This window comes from Anarhichas minor, unplaced genomic scaffold (assembly GCF_050575085.1).
Source record: "Anarhichas minor isolate MPS153535 unplaced genomic scaffold, ASM5057508v1 ptg000010l, whole genome shotgun sequence".
In the NCBI taxonomy this organism is placed as follows: Eukaryota; Metazoa; Chordata; class Actinopteri; order Perciformes; family Anarhichadidae; genus Anarhichas; species Anarhichas minor.
Genome location: NW_027466456.1, coordinates 5,642,598 through 5,662,601, shown reverse-complemented (window position 1 = coordinate 5,662,601; position 20,004 = coordinate 5,642,598). Strand labels below are relative to the sequence as shown.

The window sequence follows — 20,004 nt, the reverse complement described above, 5'->3', positions numbered from 1 at the left end:
GTGTTCACTATTTGGGGTTAGGATAACATTCTTAGCAGAATTTTAAGAACTGTTCCTTCAACCGCCACATGGAGTTCACGACCCCGTGGTGTAATTGTCACCTGTAGCTGTTTTTTTTGTCTTTTATTCCAAGGTTCCTGAATAGCTTCCTAACTGTTTTTCGTACTATGGATTTCAACAAAGACATATCTTGGACCACAGACTCTAATCTACCGAGACCAAGAGCATCATTTAAGACAGATTCTGACAGATTCATTTTAGACACCATATGCACATACTTGTGATTTGTCACACCACTTTGGTTGCAACCATTATGTTTTAGAGCAGGGGTGTTGGTGGTTTTGTATGATATAAAAACTTAAAATTACGCGCAGTAATGTTACATCTAATGCCTAACTTATATGAGTTTCCAAAGCAATGAAATTATTTTTCACCAAAACAGCAAATACACCTTGGTGATTAAATCTTTCATTCTCTGAACTAACAGTGTCCCCTGCTCGGTGGTTCCGTCCTTTACCGGAAGAGTCCGTGTTTACTGGGCAGCTTTCGCTCCACGTTAGCGTCGTTGATTCGTCCAGAAGTGGACAGCAATATATCTTACGCGTTTATATCTAGCAGGTTTATTCAAATCGAAAAAGCACGAGATTAACCACGCCGCCATTGGCGCGATTGTATGAAGGCGGAAGGGCAACTGTCACGCATAGCAATGACGAGCTGGCTAACGTAGCGCCGAGGTTAGCTAGCTAACAACACAACGTTAGCTAAGTTGTCACACAGCAAGCGGTGCATCCACTACAGTGAGACAGGTAAAGTGTGTCCTCTGCGTTTATGGCTGCCTGCTTACCGACTGACCACATCGCATTGCCACACATCACTTTTGACTCGCGTCCCTCTGTCTCCCCCCCCCCCCCCACACACACTAGCAGGAATAAGCGCGGACCATGGGTGCGGAGAGCAGCGCGGTGCGGAGCTGTACGCTGGAGGAGCCGCTCCTGACCCTGCCCTCCGGACTCACCATGCACTCGGCGATGCTCCAGGATGGAAAGCCGGCATCCGTGTTTGTTCACAAGCGTGGCAATGAAGACAAAGTCAACAAAGCTGCTCAGGTAAGTCATACTGAAGCCTTTTTGATACGAACCCACACTGGCCGTGGCTGCATAACAGCTGTAACGTTAGTAGTAATAGTAACGTTAGCGTAGGAGTACTTGTTTAGTGTTTTCTACATACAAGTGATGTAGTTCTCGGAGGCAAATGTTGGATAATTGGACTGCAGCATAATCTGTGCAGTCTTCCTGCTTTCCCACGAGACCTACCACCAAATTCGCTAGCATCATAATCATGACATCATAATACTTACCAAAGGATATCTTCATACCATTGACAGCATTGTGTACTAAATTGCTTATTAGTGGTTTTGGCACTCAGGCTGCATAATCAGATGTTTCCTTCAGCTGCATGACATTCACTGTAAGGAACGTGTACGTAGGAAATAAAGAAGTACTTTTCGTTTTCCTGCAGCACCTGAAGACTTTGAGGCACCCGTGTCTGCTGCGCTTCCTGTCCTGCTCGGTGCAGGACGGCGGCATCCACCTGGTGACGGAGCGCGTGCAGCCCCTGGAGCTGCTGCTGGACAGCCTCTCCCCGGAGGAGATCTGTGCGGGAATCTACGACATCCTGCAGGCGCTCGTGTTTCTGCACGAGAGGGTGAGCAAAAAGAACAGCCTCTGAGAAAATTGTCCGAATGGATGAGAGACTAAATGCCCTGATTTAAAGGATGCTTCCTTACTTGTTCAGCTTTTGACAGCATGTCTTGCTTTCTCCTGTTCCAACTGTATATGTTGTTTAATTTGTTGTTTTAATGGCCAACTTTAGGACAACAATTGAAAATTCGCCTTTTGGCTTAACACTGGCTCGATCAATCAATGTTCATTGTCCCTGAGAATACATTTAAACGAGGCATCATTGTGAAAAGTAACCACTGAGGTGCTGTTGGCGTTTCATGTTTCACAGTAGTAGGCATGGATAAGTTCCTAAATTGTATTCCTTAACCACCAGGGCAAATCAAGCCACAACAACGTCTGCATTTCATCTGTATTTGTCAGTGACGATGGTCATTGGAAACTGGGAGGGATGGATACTGTCTGCAAGTTCTCTGAAGCTACGCCTGAGGTACGAGACTGAATAACGGGTAGAATGTATCCGAGATGACATCTGTGTGTAGTTTGTTCTTTCAAAAATGAAAAGAAGACTGACTTTATATCAGTTTTATGTTTTGATTTTTCATTTTCTTCAACTCCTCCAGTTTCTCGCAAGCATTCAGAATGTGAGAGAAGCCAGCTGCGTTCCTCCGGAAGAGCAGGTGAGCGGATTAAAGGTTGTGTTATGAAAATGAAAGACCTCCCCCTTTATGTTCTCATGAAACGTGTCATCGACAGGTCGAGGGCTTTAAAATGTTTCCGGATAACACCGCTCACTCTCGGGACTGTTACTCTTTTGGAATGATGGTGGAGACGCTCATCTCTGTCCTGAACAGCTGTGGTGAGTAGAGTAATGTCTGCAGGCGTGTTCACTCATGACTTTAATTAACCTTAGTGTGTGTCAGTTTAACAGAACACTCGGGTAGCTTCTCACACACTTCTTCTTCCTCCCACTCTTTCCTCTGTTTCAGTGACACAGGAGCTGTCCGACAGTCTGACGAAGGCCCTGCAGGCGGGCCTGCTGAACTCTGACCCCTTGTCTCGACCCCCACTCAGCTCCCTGCTGACTCATGACTTTTTCAGGTTAGCGGGCTTTTGTTTGCTTTTGCTGTCATCAGTACTTGGTGGGAAATGATGTGTTTTCAAACACAATACATATGTTTCTTTGAATAGGAATGACTTTCTGGAAGTGAGGGATTTTCTGAAGAGCCTGACTTTGAAGATGGAAGAAGAAAAGAATGAATTCTTTAAGTGAGAATAATGTCTTCTTTGACACATGTTTTTTAAATCAGTGCAGTGTGTTCATGTAAAACTATCACATAGGTGTCATATTGTTTGTCCACACTTTGACTTTAAGTTAGATATATTACACTCAGAATGTTATTGTTTTTGTGTACTTGTAAGAAGTTAAAATGGTGTTTCGTATACATTCCCTCAATTAAATAATGTATAATTTAATTGTACCCTGTTCTGTGTTTGTTGTGTAGGTTTCTTCTGGACCGGGTCCAGAGTCTCCCTGAAGAGCTGATAGCTTCACGCCTTGTCCCCAAACTCCTCAACTCTCTTGTGTTTGCAGAACCCATGGCAGTCAAAAGCTTCCTGCCTCATCTTCTAAGGCCAAAGAACGGTAGAATGGCATTTTATTAAACTTTCTGTTAATAATAATAATAATAACTACTCCAGATCATCTTTTTAATTCCCTGCCAAAGAGAAAGAAGCATTCTGTAGCTGTCGTGCTTAATAGTGAAACTGCACCAGGTTGTTGCTCATCGTCTCTCTTCTATCTTTCTGTCCGTGTGTGCAGATTCCAGTGGTGGTGGTAACGATGAAGCGTGCCTGCTGTCTGTGTCTCTGTACCATAAACACGTGATTCCTCAGCTTCTCAAGCTCTTTAAGGTCAAAGAGGAACACATCCGGATCGTTTTGCTGGGTCACATGCACATCTACGCCGAGTTCTTCTCCCAAGACGAGCTCAAAAACCACATCCTACCTCAGGTGGAGTGCTGACAAGTTACCAGACTAAAGAAATAGTTTGACTTTCTGCTAAAGGGTTAGATAATAAGAGCGGGATACATTTGAGGATGGACATAAATGTCTTTTATGCGATTCCTGTCTGAGTTACTTTGTTTTGTTCCTGGCTGCAGGTTTTGTTGGGAATGAGGGACACCAGTGACTCTCTGGTGGCCATGACTCTGCAGAGTCTGGCGGTGCTGGTGCCCTTGCTGGGGGCTCAGGTGGTGGTCGGTGGAGAGAGGTCCAAGGTCTTCAAACGCACTACACCCAACTTCACACGGTCCACAGACGTCACCCCCGAAAGTAAGCAACACTGACGTAATCATGACGATAATGTATATCAATAAAGTTTTAATGCAGACAACAGGGCAGATGGACAGTCAGGATGTAACAGTTGGCATTAATCACATTTTATGACATAACATACTATGACTTTTCATGCCATACTATACTATGACTTTTTAATGCATTTTAATGACATACTATTATACTTTGCATTTTTTTTAAAAACGTTTGTCACATACTATATGCTATGATTTGATTTATGACATTTTTAGTAACTATTTTTTATCACATACTATACTTTGGCTCAATACTAATCTTACCTCTATTCTTTAGCTTCACCCGTCCACATAGTTGGAGGCTCCCACCCTCATGTGGCCCAACCTTCAAAAGTCTTGAATTTGTTCCCCAGACCACCAGCGACTGACGGTCTGGTCCTGGGTCACATGGGCAGCTTAGCAGGTAGTAAGGAGACTCCACGAAGTTACCCGCTGCCAATAAAATCAGGTATGACCCCTTCCCATACCAATAATTTAAAAAAATGTATTCACAGTTTCATGTTCGTTTGTCTGAATCGCAGTCTGTCTCGTTATTTATTTATATATATTTAGTTTTACATGTTTCAGATGTCAGCAGACCGACGTCTCTACCTTTAAATGGCTATCGTCAGGACAGCGAGATGGAGCCGCTGTCTTACAGCCCAGAGCAGACGGACAGACGAGAAGGTCCAGTGGAAGACTGGCCGGACTGGAGCGACCCCGAAGAGAGCGAGAACAGAGATGGACAGTCGGTCCAGATCCACATTCAGGCCTCGGAGAGAGAAGATCCAGTCGGCAGCGGACTGCCGCTCTCGCACCCGAACATGGAAGAGGAGCCGTGGGACAACATTGAGGACACTGCAGCTGCCTCGGATCTTTCCCCTACGGCTATTTTATCAGACCCAGTTATACTCACAGCACCCAGAGGGGGCGCTACTACACCTGTTGATCATGCTCCTGAAGCACCGAGACTGGGTTCCTCCAAACCCCTCAGATTGACCCCAGCACTGCATCAATCCACACAGAGCAAGACCGCGTCCTCATTGGACCATGGCTGGGCTCAAGAAGAGGGAGAGTCACACAACCCATTGAACCCAAGACCCAAACCCAAAGCGCCACGAAAGAATGGTGGCAGAGGAGGTCTGGGGGAGGAGTTCACCATTAAGGTGAAGAGAAGGGAAAAGCCGGACCCAGAGCTGGATTTGTTTGCAGACATGGTGCCGGACATCAAACTGTCCTCTCCAGCTCTGCTGCTGGACGAGAGCAGTGCGAGTGAGGCTGGACTATCTGCAGCCTCTTCAGGAAACACGAACTCTCTGCAGGTCGACTCCTCCATCGATACTGTAACGCTCACCGCCAAGTTCGCAGTCGACAACCTGACTGAGGTGAGTGTGCGTGGTGTTTTCATACAGACATTTTTCTTCACTCAAAGCAAAACATTTATTTTCAGCAGAGCTGCAAAAATGTAGACTTGTAGGAAACCTTTTTCCTCTTGTGATCCCTCAATACGAAGCAGTGTCTGCCTGCAGCCTCTCTTATCAAAGGGTGCATGTTCATGAGTTTTCTTTTATTTTAACTTTTGGCCCAAAGGACAAACATAAGATTAAAACCATGTCTAGTGACCTATGAGCCCCCAAAAAAAGCTGATTCTTGTAACAGAAAATACAAGTTTGTAGTCCGCTTTATATATTTAAATGAGTCCTTTTGCATGAGAGAAGCTGTCTCAGTGATGATTGTCCTGTTTTATTTTCTCTCAAAGACTGAAGCAGATGGCTGGGGTGATGGAGACGACCTGAACTGGGAGGATGAGTCTGGTTCCTGGTGATGACGTTCGATCCGTCTGGAGCAACATAACTTGACCACTGAGACTCAAATCCTCAAGATGCACCACTGAGACATTCAGTCGTTAAGATGAACGTTGCTCCAGTTTTCATTTGATAGCATGATGCAGTAAGAACGATGATGGTTCCTCAACATTATTTTGTTAAGATAACTTGCATTAGAACTGGAAGGATTAGGATTTAAAGTTTATCAGCAGATGGACTCGGACAAATGAAGCCATTTTTAAATTGTTTGCCAACTGGTCCGAGCCACCTCAAGATGAAAGATAATCTGAGGTGAACGTCGTGTTAATATCGGTTTCTCCATTCTTTTTATAAACGTGCCAACTTCACTCCTGGCATGGAAACTTAAGTTATACTTTTAAGCGAGACATAACTTGCCGAAATTGCGTCAGGTTTAAATTACAGAGGGGTTGCACTTTGAATGAATGTGAAATTAAAATTACGTAATTTATTAGCTTTTGGTTGCTGGTGAAGTAAAGATTTTATTGTATAAAATATGACCTTGTTTTTTACGAGACATTTGTTAGATCTATTGTGTAAAGTGATTGCAATTGTTTAGGGCTACTGATGGCAAGTACTGTACTTGGACTTTTATAAAACAAGTCTCCGGCCAATATGGGTCTCAATACAGGAACTTTGTACGGCACAATTTCGATAACAAAGTCAGTGAAGACTCCTGTTTGACAGAGTGCTAAATACAAACAAGTTTTAATAAACAATATCAATCAAAGCAGACCATGGAAAGGTTTAAAAAGTGAAGTGACTTTTCAGCAGCAGTAAAGGGGTGTACGGACCTCACAGGCCTGTTATAGTTAATATAGGTTAGGTTGTGCGTCTGGCTGTACTGATGTGGGCTATGAGGGTCTGGAGCTCCTGTAGTCTGGGCTCCAGCCATTGTGGAGGCGGAGCTGGAACATTGGCGGTGCCTTCGGTGAGAGCCTGAAGGGCTTTCAAAGCACTCGCAGCCGTCTGGATGTAGCGGCTGTACTCGTCCTCTGCACTGGTCTCCTGCCGAGCTCTCTTTGGGGACGGCTGAGGGAATAATTACAGGGTTCATGTTACATTCTCACTCACACAATGTGATTTCATTTTACAGATGAGGCAGAAATCTTGCTTGTACAAATGACATTTTGAATTGCTGAGCAGGACATTATGTAATACTTCACTGAGAAATATTTTGCTGAATAAATGAACTATTTCCAGTGCTCTTGTTATTGCTGAGGGAGGTTTGGACCGAGCTATTATAATGAAATGCAATCACATTTTTAATCGCTTACAATCTATGACATACTATACTATGACATTTGTTAATAGCTTTATGACATTTTGTATGACTTGTATTACATACTGTACTATGACATTTCTAATTATTTGGCATACTGTGAAATTACATTTACAATGACTTCTTTATGACATTTATAATGACTTTATAGGATACTATACAATAACACTAACAATAACATTTTTAAGACATACTAAACTATGGCTTTTAATGACATACTGTACTAGTGACTTTTTTACCACCTACTATACATATATATATATATATATACACTGTATACATATATGTACAATTTTTATGACATACTAAACATTGACTTTCATAATATTTTTGAAAAAGTCACAGTAGAGCATGTTATAAGAATTGTCATCAAAAATGTAAAACAAAAGTATAAACAAAATCCTAAAAATATGATGGTATGTCATAAAACGTTATAGTATAGTGTGTCGTGTACACTAGGAGGTAGTGTCGTACGGGCTAGCTGCCACTCAGAGTGACTTGGACAGTATAATTGCGGAGTCTTGCATTTTCAGGAAGCCTGTGAATGAAGTCTTGATTTAACTTCGTGACGCCACTCACCTCTGAATCTGCAACAGCTTCAGCAGACAGTGTGTTGGGAGTATTTCCTGTGTTCATTTCCAGCCTCTCGTTGTGTTGTTCAATAACTGCCGTCTCCAGCTTGAGCCTCTGCAGCCTTGACTCCACATCTTCTTGAGCATTAACAGTCTACAACAGGACATACTGATTTACACTCATTTGTTTTATCTAAAGTCGATCTCCATTGCGATATGTCGGCATCTCCTTACCTTGCTGAGATAGTTCACCACCCTCGTCTTGGTATCTTCTACACTCAAACTTTGAGAAATAACCTCTTCATGGTTTGTAATCTTGAATCACAAAAGGACACAATAACTTTATGACAAGGCATAAACCGTATTTAATATTACACCTGTTGAGTTGCTGCCCTACCTCTGCAAACTGAGAAAAGGCCTCCAGGGCGTGCTGTTGAAGCAGCCCGGCTCGGTCCGCCAGCAGGACAGCAAACAGGCTACTCAGCCTCGGCAGAATTTCATTCTGTGGGACGAAACAAGTTGGTGTGAAAGAGAAAATATGACAACAAATGAACTTAAAAAGGTAAGATCCCCATGAAATAGTCTGGTCTGATTACCTGGCTGTCAGAAGGAACAAAGATCTTCCCCAGGGAGGAGAGGAACTCCAGAGCAGCCAGCAGCAGCTGATCTGCACACTTCTGAGACACCACATTATCCACACACAACAGAGCCTGGGACACACACACACACACACACACACACACACACACACACACACACACACACACACACACACACACACACACACACACACACACACACACACACACACACACACACACACACACACACACACACACACACACACACACACACACACACACACACACACACACACACACACACACAACAGTCAACAGATGTGTTCTCCATTCTTCATCTGCTTAATGTGAACTGTGATAACTAACAGCATACCTGACAAATGACCTGTGGTTCGATGTTTTTCACCAAAATGGCCGATATTGACAGAAGCAGCTGCAGAGTACACTGGAGCACAGGGTGGGTCTGCACCTGGAGTATGACAGGTTACAGGGACAACAGTCAGGCATTCACACTACTGTGTGTCTGTGTGTCTGTATGTGTGTGTGTCTCTCTCTCTCACCTGGTCTGGACACATTCGTAACCAGAGCTGTGTGATTATCCTCATTGCAGACAACACACACTGCTCCTCAGGAGATGACTGCATCCGAACCACCGCTAGGAGGGGGAACAGCACCATGTTCTGGAGACAGAGGGAAATGTGTAGAATCCAACACTTGTGCATGTTTACCATTTCAGATTCCCCCACCCTGCTTCCTTGCATTGTTTTCTCAGCTGGATTTAATCATTCTAGCATGAATTTGACTGAATTTGACTGCAGCTGGACAATATGACTGTAAAACAGAGCGACACTGGAACACCCTGAAGAAGATTATTGAAGGTGGATGAAAAGACAGAATATTCCACAAAGTGTCATATTCTAAAACCAACGAGGCTAACAAAGTATCACTTTTTCCACCCGAACATGAATCTTTTATGGTCTAAAGTTCACTACTCTACATCTGAGCCCAACATGGGATGTATTGTATTCTTCTGTCAAACCCTCCATGCTCGCAGAGTGACGCATCTTAAAAGCTGAGGAGAAAAACACAATCAGACTTAAAAGTATGATTTGTTGCAATAAGTGTTCCATTATGCTGTCATGACTTAAAACCTTGTAAACCGTGTAACAGCAATCTGTGCCATCTGTTCTCAGCCATGGGAACACGCTTATCTTACTATTAATATCACTTGTTGTGGTCATTTGTCATCGATCCACTCTCTGCAGTGCACAAGGACAGAAACAATGCCGCAGCCTTGCCCTTGATGTTGGTACTGCTCATTTCCTCTCCATGTAATTCAATATCAGTCACAACATTTTCCTTGTCTTCAGGGGCAGAAATGTACACAAACACCATTTAACCTTATCTCGCAATTTGAAATAAAATCCATGCAGAGTTTACACGAGTGTGTCTTTGCACAGTTATGTTGTCTTCACTTGAGCACAAAGCAGACATTAACGCACTGCTTATTCATGGTAGGAGGAGGTAAAAACAACAGTCCGCCATCGTGACATTCACAACAAGCACCGACTGGTCCTCACCACTTTGTCCACTTGTCCTAGTTTGTAGCCTCCGTTCTGCCAGTCGGTCAGCGCTCCTTGAGTAAGGTCGATGATGTCGGCCTCTACGCGGTGACGTGCACCCTGTGAAAGAGCTCTGAGAAGGACACGTCGCCACACTGGAAGGTTTTCCACCTCAGATGGTGGGAAGTGCGCTACCAGCTCCATCTGGAAGAACAAAATCATTCAGATGAATCAATGGTGTTCATCAATCCAGTCACAGGAGCACTGAAGCTGCTCTGGTGGCCCATCGCCTTACTTTATTGATTTTTAATGTCACTTTAGATTTAAGTTGACACTCTAGAGTCATTTGTGAGCTCCCAGCATTTCTAACCTGGTGGTCCGGCGTCATGAGGAACACCATGCGTTTGAGCAGCAGGCCCAGGTGGGCCGACTGGTAACACTCAGTGGTGCAGGATTTCACCTGGGGGAGAAGAGAGAGAGAGAGAGAAGAGAAGAGGAACAGGATGAGTGTCAGTGTGAAGACTCAGGGGGAGTAAATCACAAGGGCATCAAGGCAGAAGAGAGACGAACTGATGGAAATGAGTGAGATCCACTTTAATCTGATGACGTAATGATGTAACAGGTTATTAAAAGGTGTCCCCGAGGACAACAGCAACTGTCCCCTCTGTCGGGGGGGCCACAGGACCCCATTCTAACGCATAACCCTCCAGAGAGGAGATTAAGGGGATCTAGAGTTATTTTAGAAAGTGCTCAGGAAAAGGTCACAGACATGGAGAAACATCAAGAGCCTAGATTTCAGAAATCCTGCAATTTCAAGGTCTACTCAGCATCTACATAATTCATGTCTGAAAATGGGTTGTAAAGTGCAATTTGCTGTGAACTCCCTTTCTTTCTGATCCAAATAAAACAACACAAAATAGACTCAAGTGTTCTGTGTACTGGTCTCTACCCACCAGCTGAGCAACGAGGAGGACATGATGTAGACATAGTTCTGCTGTTCCATACCTGTAAGCAGAGATACAATCAGCAGTGGATTCAATATTGTACAGAGAAATATGGGTAAAAACTGCTGACAACAAGACTTTGGTGAAACCGTAACAACAATAACTCTGAAGATACCTCAAATGTATGGTTTATTATAAATAATGTAGCACGACACAGTGTGCAGAGACGTATCCCCCAATCAAAATATAGCTGCAGAGTTTACACTTTCTTTTAATACCAATGATATATGTGAACACACACTCACCGTGCTGTAAAGCACCACACATCTGTTGCCAGTAGAGCTGTCTGAGTATCAGGCTGCAGAACCGTATCGACCAAACAACGCTCCTGGGAAACAGATAAAGGACAGCGAGCGGTCAGAGGGGAAAGGCGGACAGGCGCGAGTAAACGGAGGAAAATGTGGGAGTCTGAAAAAACAAGATATCATCAAAGTGAACAGAAAGAAAGAACGACGAAAGTGGAAGAATAACCTGCAATGAATGACGGGAAATCCTGCACCAAAACACAACTTATGGCCAGAATATGAATGAATTAATCAAATAATGCTGAAATGCAGCCTATGAATGTTAATGCATATTTGCCAGTATGGACATACAGTATCTGTAATAAACTAACATTGGCCAATAATAGATATCGGTAGGGCTCTACTTAAAACATCCTCCACTAAGAAAGCCTCGGTCATCATTAGGAAAAGGACCTCAAAGCTTTAAAGACAAACTCATGGTGAGCACCCATCTACAGATGGGTTAGAGGTCAGGTCCCAGAGACTCGGGACAAGTTGATTGAAGACACATCTTGGCAAGTGTCCTCGTAACGCTGCTGTGAGAAGGTCGACCCGACTGCAACAGCACCACACCCGAAACTAAACAAATCATGCTTCTATCAAACATTCTTGATTATTTGCAAAGACTGTTTGCCAATCCAAACTCTCTTCAGAGGTTTAAGGATTAAACACAATGGCAGGACATAAGACGCCTTCAGATAAAAAAACACCTTCTGGTTTCAGATTTAGTTCATCACTCCTCGACTCACTTTCTGTTTCTATCTCATTCCTGATTTCTACTAATTAATAAAGGGCCAAATGCTTGATTTGTGTGTCCCGTGGGGGGAGAAGTGGGATGTTTATGAAAACATACACAGTGGAACATTCATAACAAAACAGTGTTCACTTCTGCTGATGCTGCTTATGATAAAATATGTTATGTGTGTCGACCTCACCAGCACGGGGAAGTACACCGGGGGAAGAGCAGCCACACTGGCACAGAGTTGCACACACATGTGGTTGTGTAGAGTGACCGGGACCTGGGCCTGTCCCTTCATCATCACGCCTGGCAACAGCACCGGTACCCGACGCTCAGTGTAGCACCGCCTGAAACTAGTGAACAACGCCTGGTGGAGAGGAAGCCTGGAGACAGAGGGGGTGGGAAAAAGAAGAGATATATTTACATAACATTTGTTTAAATACAGAATTGAATCGTAAAATCTCTTTCAAGACTGCTAAAAGATGCATAAATTTTAATATAATCTTTAAATTCTTATTCAATATTTAACTCTGAAAGTCCTAAATCACTAGTGATATCAGTCTCAAAAAGCAAACAGTTTGTACATATATCTATAAAGCAAAGGTTGAATACCATGATAATGAATCTTATATACCATTGTGCAGTGTAAAATATTGGTGTATTTATTGTTATCAATTTATTTACACAGCTGGTCCTTGTGTTACATAATTATATAATACTTATTTGGAATAAAATCTGATTTAATCAGTTATGTTGGATGCTAAAATGATTTACTCCGAATTTACTGTAAAATAAGAAAACTAAAATTAGCACTATAGATTAAAAAAAATCAATTATCCATCAATAACCAAAAGGTATAACAAGGTTATAGTTGGTTACCAGCCTGAAAACCAGTTCTAAAATGAACTGCTTGTCCCTGTAGTAAAGCACCAAATGTTAAAGAAATTCAGTTGATGACAACATCATCAACACTATTCATTACCTGGGAGTTTCCTCTGAGAACTGGCTGCCAGTGTACCAGAGCTGCAGCACCTCCTCTGGTTGGGAGGGGAGCTGACCCAGGACGCTCAGCAGCAGCAGACAGTGAGGAAGCTCGTGGTCAGCAGCTAACCCTGCAGACAAACAAGTGTCAGTCAGCAGCTAGAAACATGGTTGCCAATGATATAATTGTCAGAGAAGTCAGTCCTCAGTAGATACGACGTTTCGGAAGTAAAATATTGGAGTCAGCATGTGTCCTGAAGGCCCCCAAAATTGGGTATGTCAATGCACGTCCTGTGTCCAACTGAATACGATACATTATATTAGTGAATCAGCGCAGATGCTGATCTAACTCAACATATCGTAAAAGGCTGCTAAATACCAATGTTAATGAGTTTTGAGTGGGTGGTATGCTAACACCGGGAATGAGATGTTTGTCAAATGTTTCACTTTGAGTGTGGCTTTCTTGAGCAATTTGTGTATTTAAAGGGAAAGTGAACACTACCGTTAATGTGTTCCAACGGTGTTACATTGTCACTCTAACAGTAAATAAATGTTATTGAAATAGGCACCATTGTCTCACAGAACTAAAGTTGTTCCTCCCAGATGAATATGAATATATATATATACACACACACACACACACACACACACACACACATATATATAAATTAAAACTAAAACATGTAACTATTTTGTTAAGTTTTCAAAATTGACTGTACTGTTCCAAAGCCATCATTTTAGACCTCTATTATTTCCTGTTACAATTACAACGAACATGTAATACATCCTTTATTTTAAAATTAGCCAAATAGTTGACATTACTAGTACAGATTGTATACTTTATGTCGTTAGAATGAGGAATGGTTCCAGCTCATCACTGAGAAGTGTATAAAACAAAGTCTCCACTGCAAAGGGAAACAGAGACGCTTCTATCAACAGCGCCACAGTATCTGGGAAAAGATCACGCTGACGACAAGCATTAAACTCACGCAGGTCATTCTGGAGGACAAATTGGGCGAAGGGCCTTAAAGGTAACAGCTGGTGCAAGAGGGCATCCATGGGAACCAGAGCCGCCGCATTCAGCTCCACGGACAGAGCCGAGGGCAGTGTTGGAGCACACAAGCTGGGAGGGAAGTTACTGAAAGACATCAGAGTGTACGTTTCAGCTTTACTCAAGAGTTGTTAACTCAAAAGGACAAGTTGTTGTCTGTATCTGCTACTTAAAACCACACATACCTGATGATCTGGAGGTAGAGCTGGTGATAGCAGTTACAATACTTTGTCAGAAAAAACTTGAATTCCTGTTCAAAGGATAAGGAACGATGGGATGCAAGATCAGCTGCTTTTTTTGTGAAGTAGAGAATTAAAAAGGTAACAGACATAAAGATGGCATAATGTTTTTTATAGAGTCGAGGGGAAGTCAAGCAGATCTAACTTGTTGTACCTTTATGTAATGAACCAAAGTGTTGGCAAAAAAACGACACATCTTTGCAGTTTTCTGGAACAGCTTGTATTCTGGGCTTTGTGTAGCTTCCTTTAAAAAAGACAAAAGAGCATTAATTCAAAAACGTGACAAAATATTAAAGGAAACAAACTTAAGAAATACTCATTCAATAGTCCTGAATCTGTAAAAAGCAGCTAAAACCTACTAATAAGCTTGTTTGAGATGAGCCAGTGCTGTGCAGAATCGACCACCACACAGTGCCGGTTAGATTTGTGTCAGACTTGCTCTGTCGTCATGCACACGTGGTCAACGATAACCTCACGGATCGAGGCGGCCGCAGTTTTTAGAGCCAGGCGCTGCAGTTGCACTCCGACTGCATGACCCCAATGCATGATGGGAAACGCCTGGCTGTCGCCAGTTCAAAGAGCTGATTGGCTCTTAGACTTAACAACAAACACCACGTTTTGTAGAAATCCCTAATTTGTGTGTGTAATTGTAATATTTAACGCTCTATTGTTGTCTCATGTTGGGCAATAAAGGTTTAATCTAAAAACATATCTCGTGTGATTGATAATAATAAAGTTTATTTATACAACACACATATCAAAGTGAGCAGCAAAGTGTTTCACAGGCAGACAAAAAGAACAAAGGAGAGCATACAACGCACATTTCCACATAAACAAACATATGAATAAATCAGAACGAGGTCTGCCAACTACCAGCAGCTACGGATCGGATCTATAGGATGCAACTATTTCTGTGACTTCCTGTTTATTCTTTGAAGGCGGCTGAAAACTGTACGACTTGACCGCAGTACATTTGTTCTGCTCTCATCCACTTTACAGGCGAGGCGGAGTTCATCTCGAACAAGTCTAATAATTATTATTATTTTTTTTTTTTTTTCTACCAATCCCAGCTTTCCTACCTGCAGACCAGCATGTTTGATCTGTTCAGCCAGCTCCACACAGTTGTTGAAGGAGACCAACATGTTGTCACACAGGCTGTTGCTGATGTCACCGTGATGTAGATGTTCCTCCACCAATGACTGGTACTTCAGACTCTGTCTGAACAGAAGTATTCATTCAACTCTTACAACAAAGGGATTCATCCATTGACAGTAGTGTGTCAACATGCGTGTCTGCTGTACTGACTTGATGAGGAACTTCCATGTGTTTGCATGCAGCGCTATGTCCAGGTTGGAGATAATAGAGCAGATATCCAGCAGGTTGTGAATCACTGAGGAAGATGAAAAATAACTTGCATTGATGGTCTACAGGTACAGCAAGAGAAGGGCTTAATAACAAAGGGTGAATCTGAGGAAAACCAACAGATGCACACACAAACACAAACACACACATACTTGCTACAATGTCAAAGACCTCTTCCTCTGGGGCACTGCTGTCCAGGGAAACCCTGTCCAGCAGCTCCAGCAGACCCTTCTGGAGGGAGTAAGCCTCCTTGAAGAGTCCCTGCAGCAGGTCAGCCACCAGGGACAGACGGCCACAGTAAACCACCTCACTCTCCTGAGGACAACACGCAGAGTAGATTTCTTTATAGATTTCAAAAATACAGAAAAGGTTTTTCAGAAGATGGATTTAGATGAATTTGTGTGTTCCCTTGCATCCCTAAGTGATTGTGTTTAATGCTACAGAAAGAGGCTCATCCCTGAAGTTTGTAGTTAATGAGGTCATCTTGAGCTCAAATAATACTTCAGTTAATAAAATATTTTGAAAAACAAGAAAAATGGAAACTGAGGATCAAGCACAAATGAGTACCTCTAGGTATGTCTGTGCTGCAAATGGGATTTTTTAAATTCAGGATCACCTGTACTTTGCAATAACTAATCCATTTTAAAAAAAAATCTAATTTTACCCATTTTAAAATAGTCAAAATGAGAAAGAATGAATTCTAATCCACTTAAGGCTAGCTCTGAATTTGCAGTGTATCATATTTTTTGTACAAAACGTTATGTTACTAATCACAAAATATAAATTATTCATTTTACTTAATGCATCCACTGTATGTATATATATATATATATATATATATATATATACATATATATATATATACATATATATATATATATATATACATATATATATATATATACATATATATATATATACATATATACATATATATATATATATATATACATATATACATATATATACATATATATATATATACATATATACATATATATATATATATATATACATATATACATATATATATATATATATATACATATATATATATATATACATATATATATATATATATACATATATATATATATATATATATATATATACATATATATATATATATACATATATATATATATATATATATATATATACATATATATACATATATATATATATATACATATATATATATATATATATATACATATATATATATATATATATATATATATATATATATATATATATATATATATATATATATATATATACATATACATATATATATACATATACATATATATATACATATACATATATATATATATATATATATATATATATACATACATATATATATACATACATATATATATATATATATATATATATGTATGTATATATATATATATATATATATATATATATATACATACATATATATATACATACATATATATATATATATATATATATATATACATATATATACATATATATATATATATATATATATATATATATATATATATATATATATATATATATATATATATATATATATATATATATATATATTACAGTTATCTTATATATCTTTATAATTCATTCTGATGAATGGTAGCATGCTTTTTATTAATAATAATATTAAAAATATAAACCACTCAGCCATAATTACAGCAATTATTGCACAGAATAATTAAAGATGCATAAAAGCATGCACAGCAGATTGGGAGTGAGCTCTGCACAGAGTTAAATGTACTCATTACAGCCACCGAGGAACCAAACAGGCCAACCTTGCAGTGCTGAAAGGTTTCCTTCAGGACTTTCAGGATACAAGTCGGTAACGAGCGGATGGCATCTAAGTCGGGGGCTTCCTCAAACGTGCCAATGTGACGCACACAAGATGACAGGGCATCAATTATCTGCACCATTGCCTGAAATACAAAGCATCTTGTCAAAATATTGGTACGAAAAAGAAGTGATGACGTTTTTCAGAAATAAATATCATACAAAACTAAAAAAACTAAACTTGTATGGTGCTAATTATACCATTTTTAAATACACAGCCTTGCTATGCAACAATAATAATAATAATAATAATCATACCTGCAGAACGTTTCTTAGTAAGGCACACAGTTCAGTATTTTGACTGGACAGCCCTCCAACTTGGTCCAAGATCTCTTTGATCATGCTTTCAAACATGGTCACCGCCTGCAGACGTGTGTGACAGATAAAGACAGAAACAAATCAATACTGCAATACACCTTTAAGAGAAGGTGTAAATGAATCGTAATTCACAAGACAACTCTGCATTATTTAACAAATGCTACTAAAGATATTCACATAATAGGTCCTAATGACAATATGTATTTATCTTGTTGTTTACCTTTGGTAAGATCTTGGAGAAGCACTCATCTTCCAGCTCAGACAAACCGATATGAGGGAGGAACATGTCTGTAATGATCTTAAGTATACCTGTAGGGATGTTTTGTTTATAAGACAGTTCATACTTAGATCACAAATAGTGCTCAATGCAAAAAGTAAGCAGTCTGTAAATACAAATTGTGCAGTGAAGAAACTTACGTATGTGATCATCCCAACTCTCAGAGGTATTATGCAAAGAGTGCAAACAGTCAAGGAAAACAACAGGAAATTAATTAATTTTGTATAAACCCAATAGGTGATGGATAAGCATGAGCAAAACACAAAATTGTGCTTCATCCAGAAAATACCAAGCCAAACATTTAGCAAACATTACCATCTATCATCTTGAGAGGGTATGTTGGTGTTCAATATATATTCATAAGAATGTGGCATACTGCCACCACCGAACCTGTGTATGATGCTATGAATCACGGGCTGAGCCTGAAGAATGAAACAGAGTTAGATGCAACGTTTGAGAGGATATGGTGAGTTTTGGGAGGACAGACTTGAGCTTCTGGCGGCAGGTTTCCTGGCTCCACTGCACCACCTCGTCCAGCAGAGATGTGTTAGTCTGGGACATGATGACAGCGGTCTCCGGGAGGGTCAGGACACAACGTTTCAGGACAATACCACCGACTGAGTCACTCAAACTGACTCAATTCACTACCATAGCTTTATCAGTAAGAATTCACTTCCTGTTTGAACGCGAGAGAGACGAGATTGACGTTAGCTTGCTACGATATGTTTTGCTAACGGTAACGTTTAAAGTTAGCATGGTAGTTAATGATAGTTTCGATAACACGCACAGCTTCTTACCATAAATTATTGACTGTATCTTCTGTTCAGGAGCACACAGTCACACCAACGCGTTTGCTTCTCTTAGCGTCACCATTTTATTTATTAAAACGTGGAACACTTATAAAGAATAGAAGTGACTGTGGACTTTACAGTCTTTGCATCGCTTTGGATAAGACATACCGCGCGCCGTTGTTTGAATCGGATGTGACGTAGTGCGCAACGGCTGCTCATCTGCCCTCACTCTCATTGGTTGAAATGTTAAAGTCCAAAGGTTTCAAGCAATTGAAGAACGTGATGAATGCAAACCGTTGAAAATAACAACCATCATCATGAATCTGTGTCAAATAAAATAATCCTTTTATTATTATTAGGAAATGTACAGGATACAGCAGCATAGAGTGTAGGGCAAACAAGAGACATAGTAAATAAAAAGTATTATAAATAAGTAAATAAGTAATAAAACAGTAAAGAATATGAACTAAGTAAAAATCCACAATAACTAAAATATTATATATACAGGCAGAGTACTTTTTGTATTGCAAAAATTATAAATACATGTAAATACATTCTGCCTGCGTAGCCAAATAATATTGTACATCCGTCAAAAATATATATCTATAATATATTCTTAAATACTTTTCAGATGTGTATCATTTTACATTTATGTAAATTGTCTCTCGTGTAATGAAGGTTAAATTCAATAATCCTTACCAAATTAAGGGCACTTCTGATGAAATATGATGATGGTTTCAATTAAAAATATGTTTTTGTAAATAAAGACTAAAAATAAAGTTGAGAGGCAGGTAAGGGTCTGTAACGCATCTGTAAGGGTTTTGTCTCTGTTCCTTTTACAAGCAGTTTTAATCCTCTCGATTTGTTTCAGAATTTTCACTCCATGCTTATCCATTTTGACCTGATGACAAACTCTGTCAGTGATAAAACGAAGCACATAACGGATACATATTGGAAATGACAATTTCCTAGTTACACGGATTGTGACTTGCTGTGCAGTACACTCTATATGTATATAAATTTATTTCTAATTAATAAGTAAACACATGCAGGTTGGGCTGAAAATGACTGAGATGTTTAGGAATTTTTAGATTATATTTAAATCAGTTCAGGGAAGGACGATATTTATCCTTTAGGAGTCTGGAATTTCTCTTGGCCCTGACCTGATTGACTCTATAAAATCAGTGTCTGGTGAGCTATTGTTTTACTGATACGATCTTAAGCATT

The 20,004-nt window shown here is 40.2% G+C and overlaps 2 protein-coding genes across 6 annotated transcripts; one reads left to right on the top strand and one right to left on the bottom strand.

The window, feature by feature from the left end:
• The first annotated feature begins 520 nt into the window (after positions 1-520).
• scyl3 (SCY1-like, kinase-like 3) lies at positions 521-7,076 on the top strand. Of its 4 annotated transcripts, none has more exons than XM_076087809.1 (14): positions 521-806; positions 924-1,106; positions 1,519-1,704; positions 2,056-2,169; positions 2,303-2,359; positions 2,436-2,538; positions 2,669-2,780; positions 2,871-2,948; positions 3,185-3,324; positions 3,502-3,692; positions 3,842-4,013; positions 4,329-4,499; positions 4,604-5,415; positions 5,790-7,076. In XM_076087809.1, the coding sequence occupies exons 2-14, from the start codon at positions 942-944 to the stop codon at positions 5,853-5,855; spliced, it is 2,367 nt and encodes a 788-aa protein (XP_075943924.1). In that variant the 5' UTR covers positions 521-806; positions 924-941; the 3' UTR covers positions 5,856-7,076. The 4 variants fall into 4 exon arrangements, with proteins under 4 accessions (XP_075943924.1, XP_075943922.1, XP_075943925.1 ...); XM_076087807.1 differs by having other exon boundaries at positions 522-806; positions 927-1,106; XM_076087810.1 differs by having other exon boundaries at positions 523-806; positions 927-1,106; positions 4,619-5,415.
• On the bottom strand, positions 6,564-18,948 carry firrm (fignl1 interacting regulator of recombination and mitosis). Of its 2 annotated transcripts, none has more exons than XM_076087806.1 (25): positions 18,784-18,948; positions 18,453-18,662; positions 18,127-18,167; positions 17,930-18,018; positions 17,650-17,754; positions 17,337-17,477; positions 15,684-15,846; positions 15,475-15,559; positions 15,249-15,387; positions 14,324-14,413; positions 14,116-14,180; positions 13,869-14,017; positions 12,881-13,010; positions 12,095-12,281; positions 11,121-11,203; positions 10,825-10,876; positions 10,242-10,331; positions 9,890-10,075; positions 8,870-8,989; positions 8,683-8,778; positions 8,325-8,438; positions 8,126-8,230; positions 7,963-8,043; positions 7,736-7,882; positions 6,564-6,906 (listed from the first exon to the last, which is right to left on the bottom strand). In XM_076087806.1, exons 2-25 carry the CDS (start codon positions 18,545-18,547, stop codon positions 6,697-6,699), a joined length of 2,763 nt encoding a protein of 920 aa, XP_075943921.1. In that variant the 5' UTR covers positions 18,548-18,662; positions 18,784-18,948; the 3' UTR covers positions 6,564-6,696. The 2 variants fall into 2 exon arrangements, with proteins under 2 accessions (XP_075943921.1, XP_075943920.1); XM_076087805.1 differs by having other exon boundaries at positions 18,453-18,559.
• Positions 18,949-20,004: the final 1,056 nt, after the last annotated feature.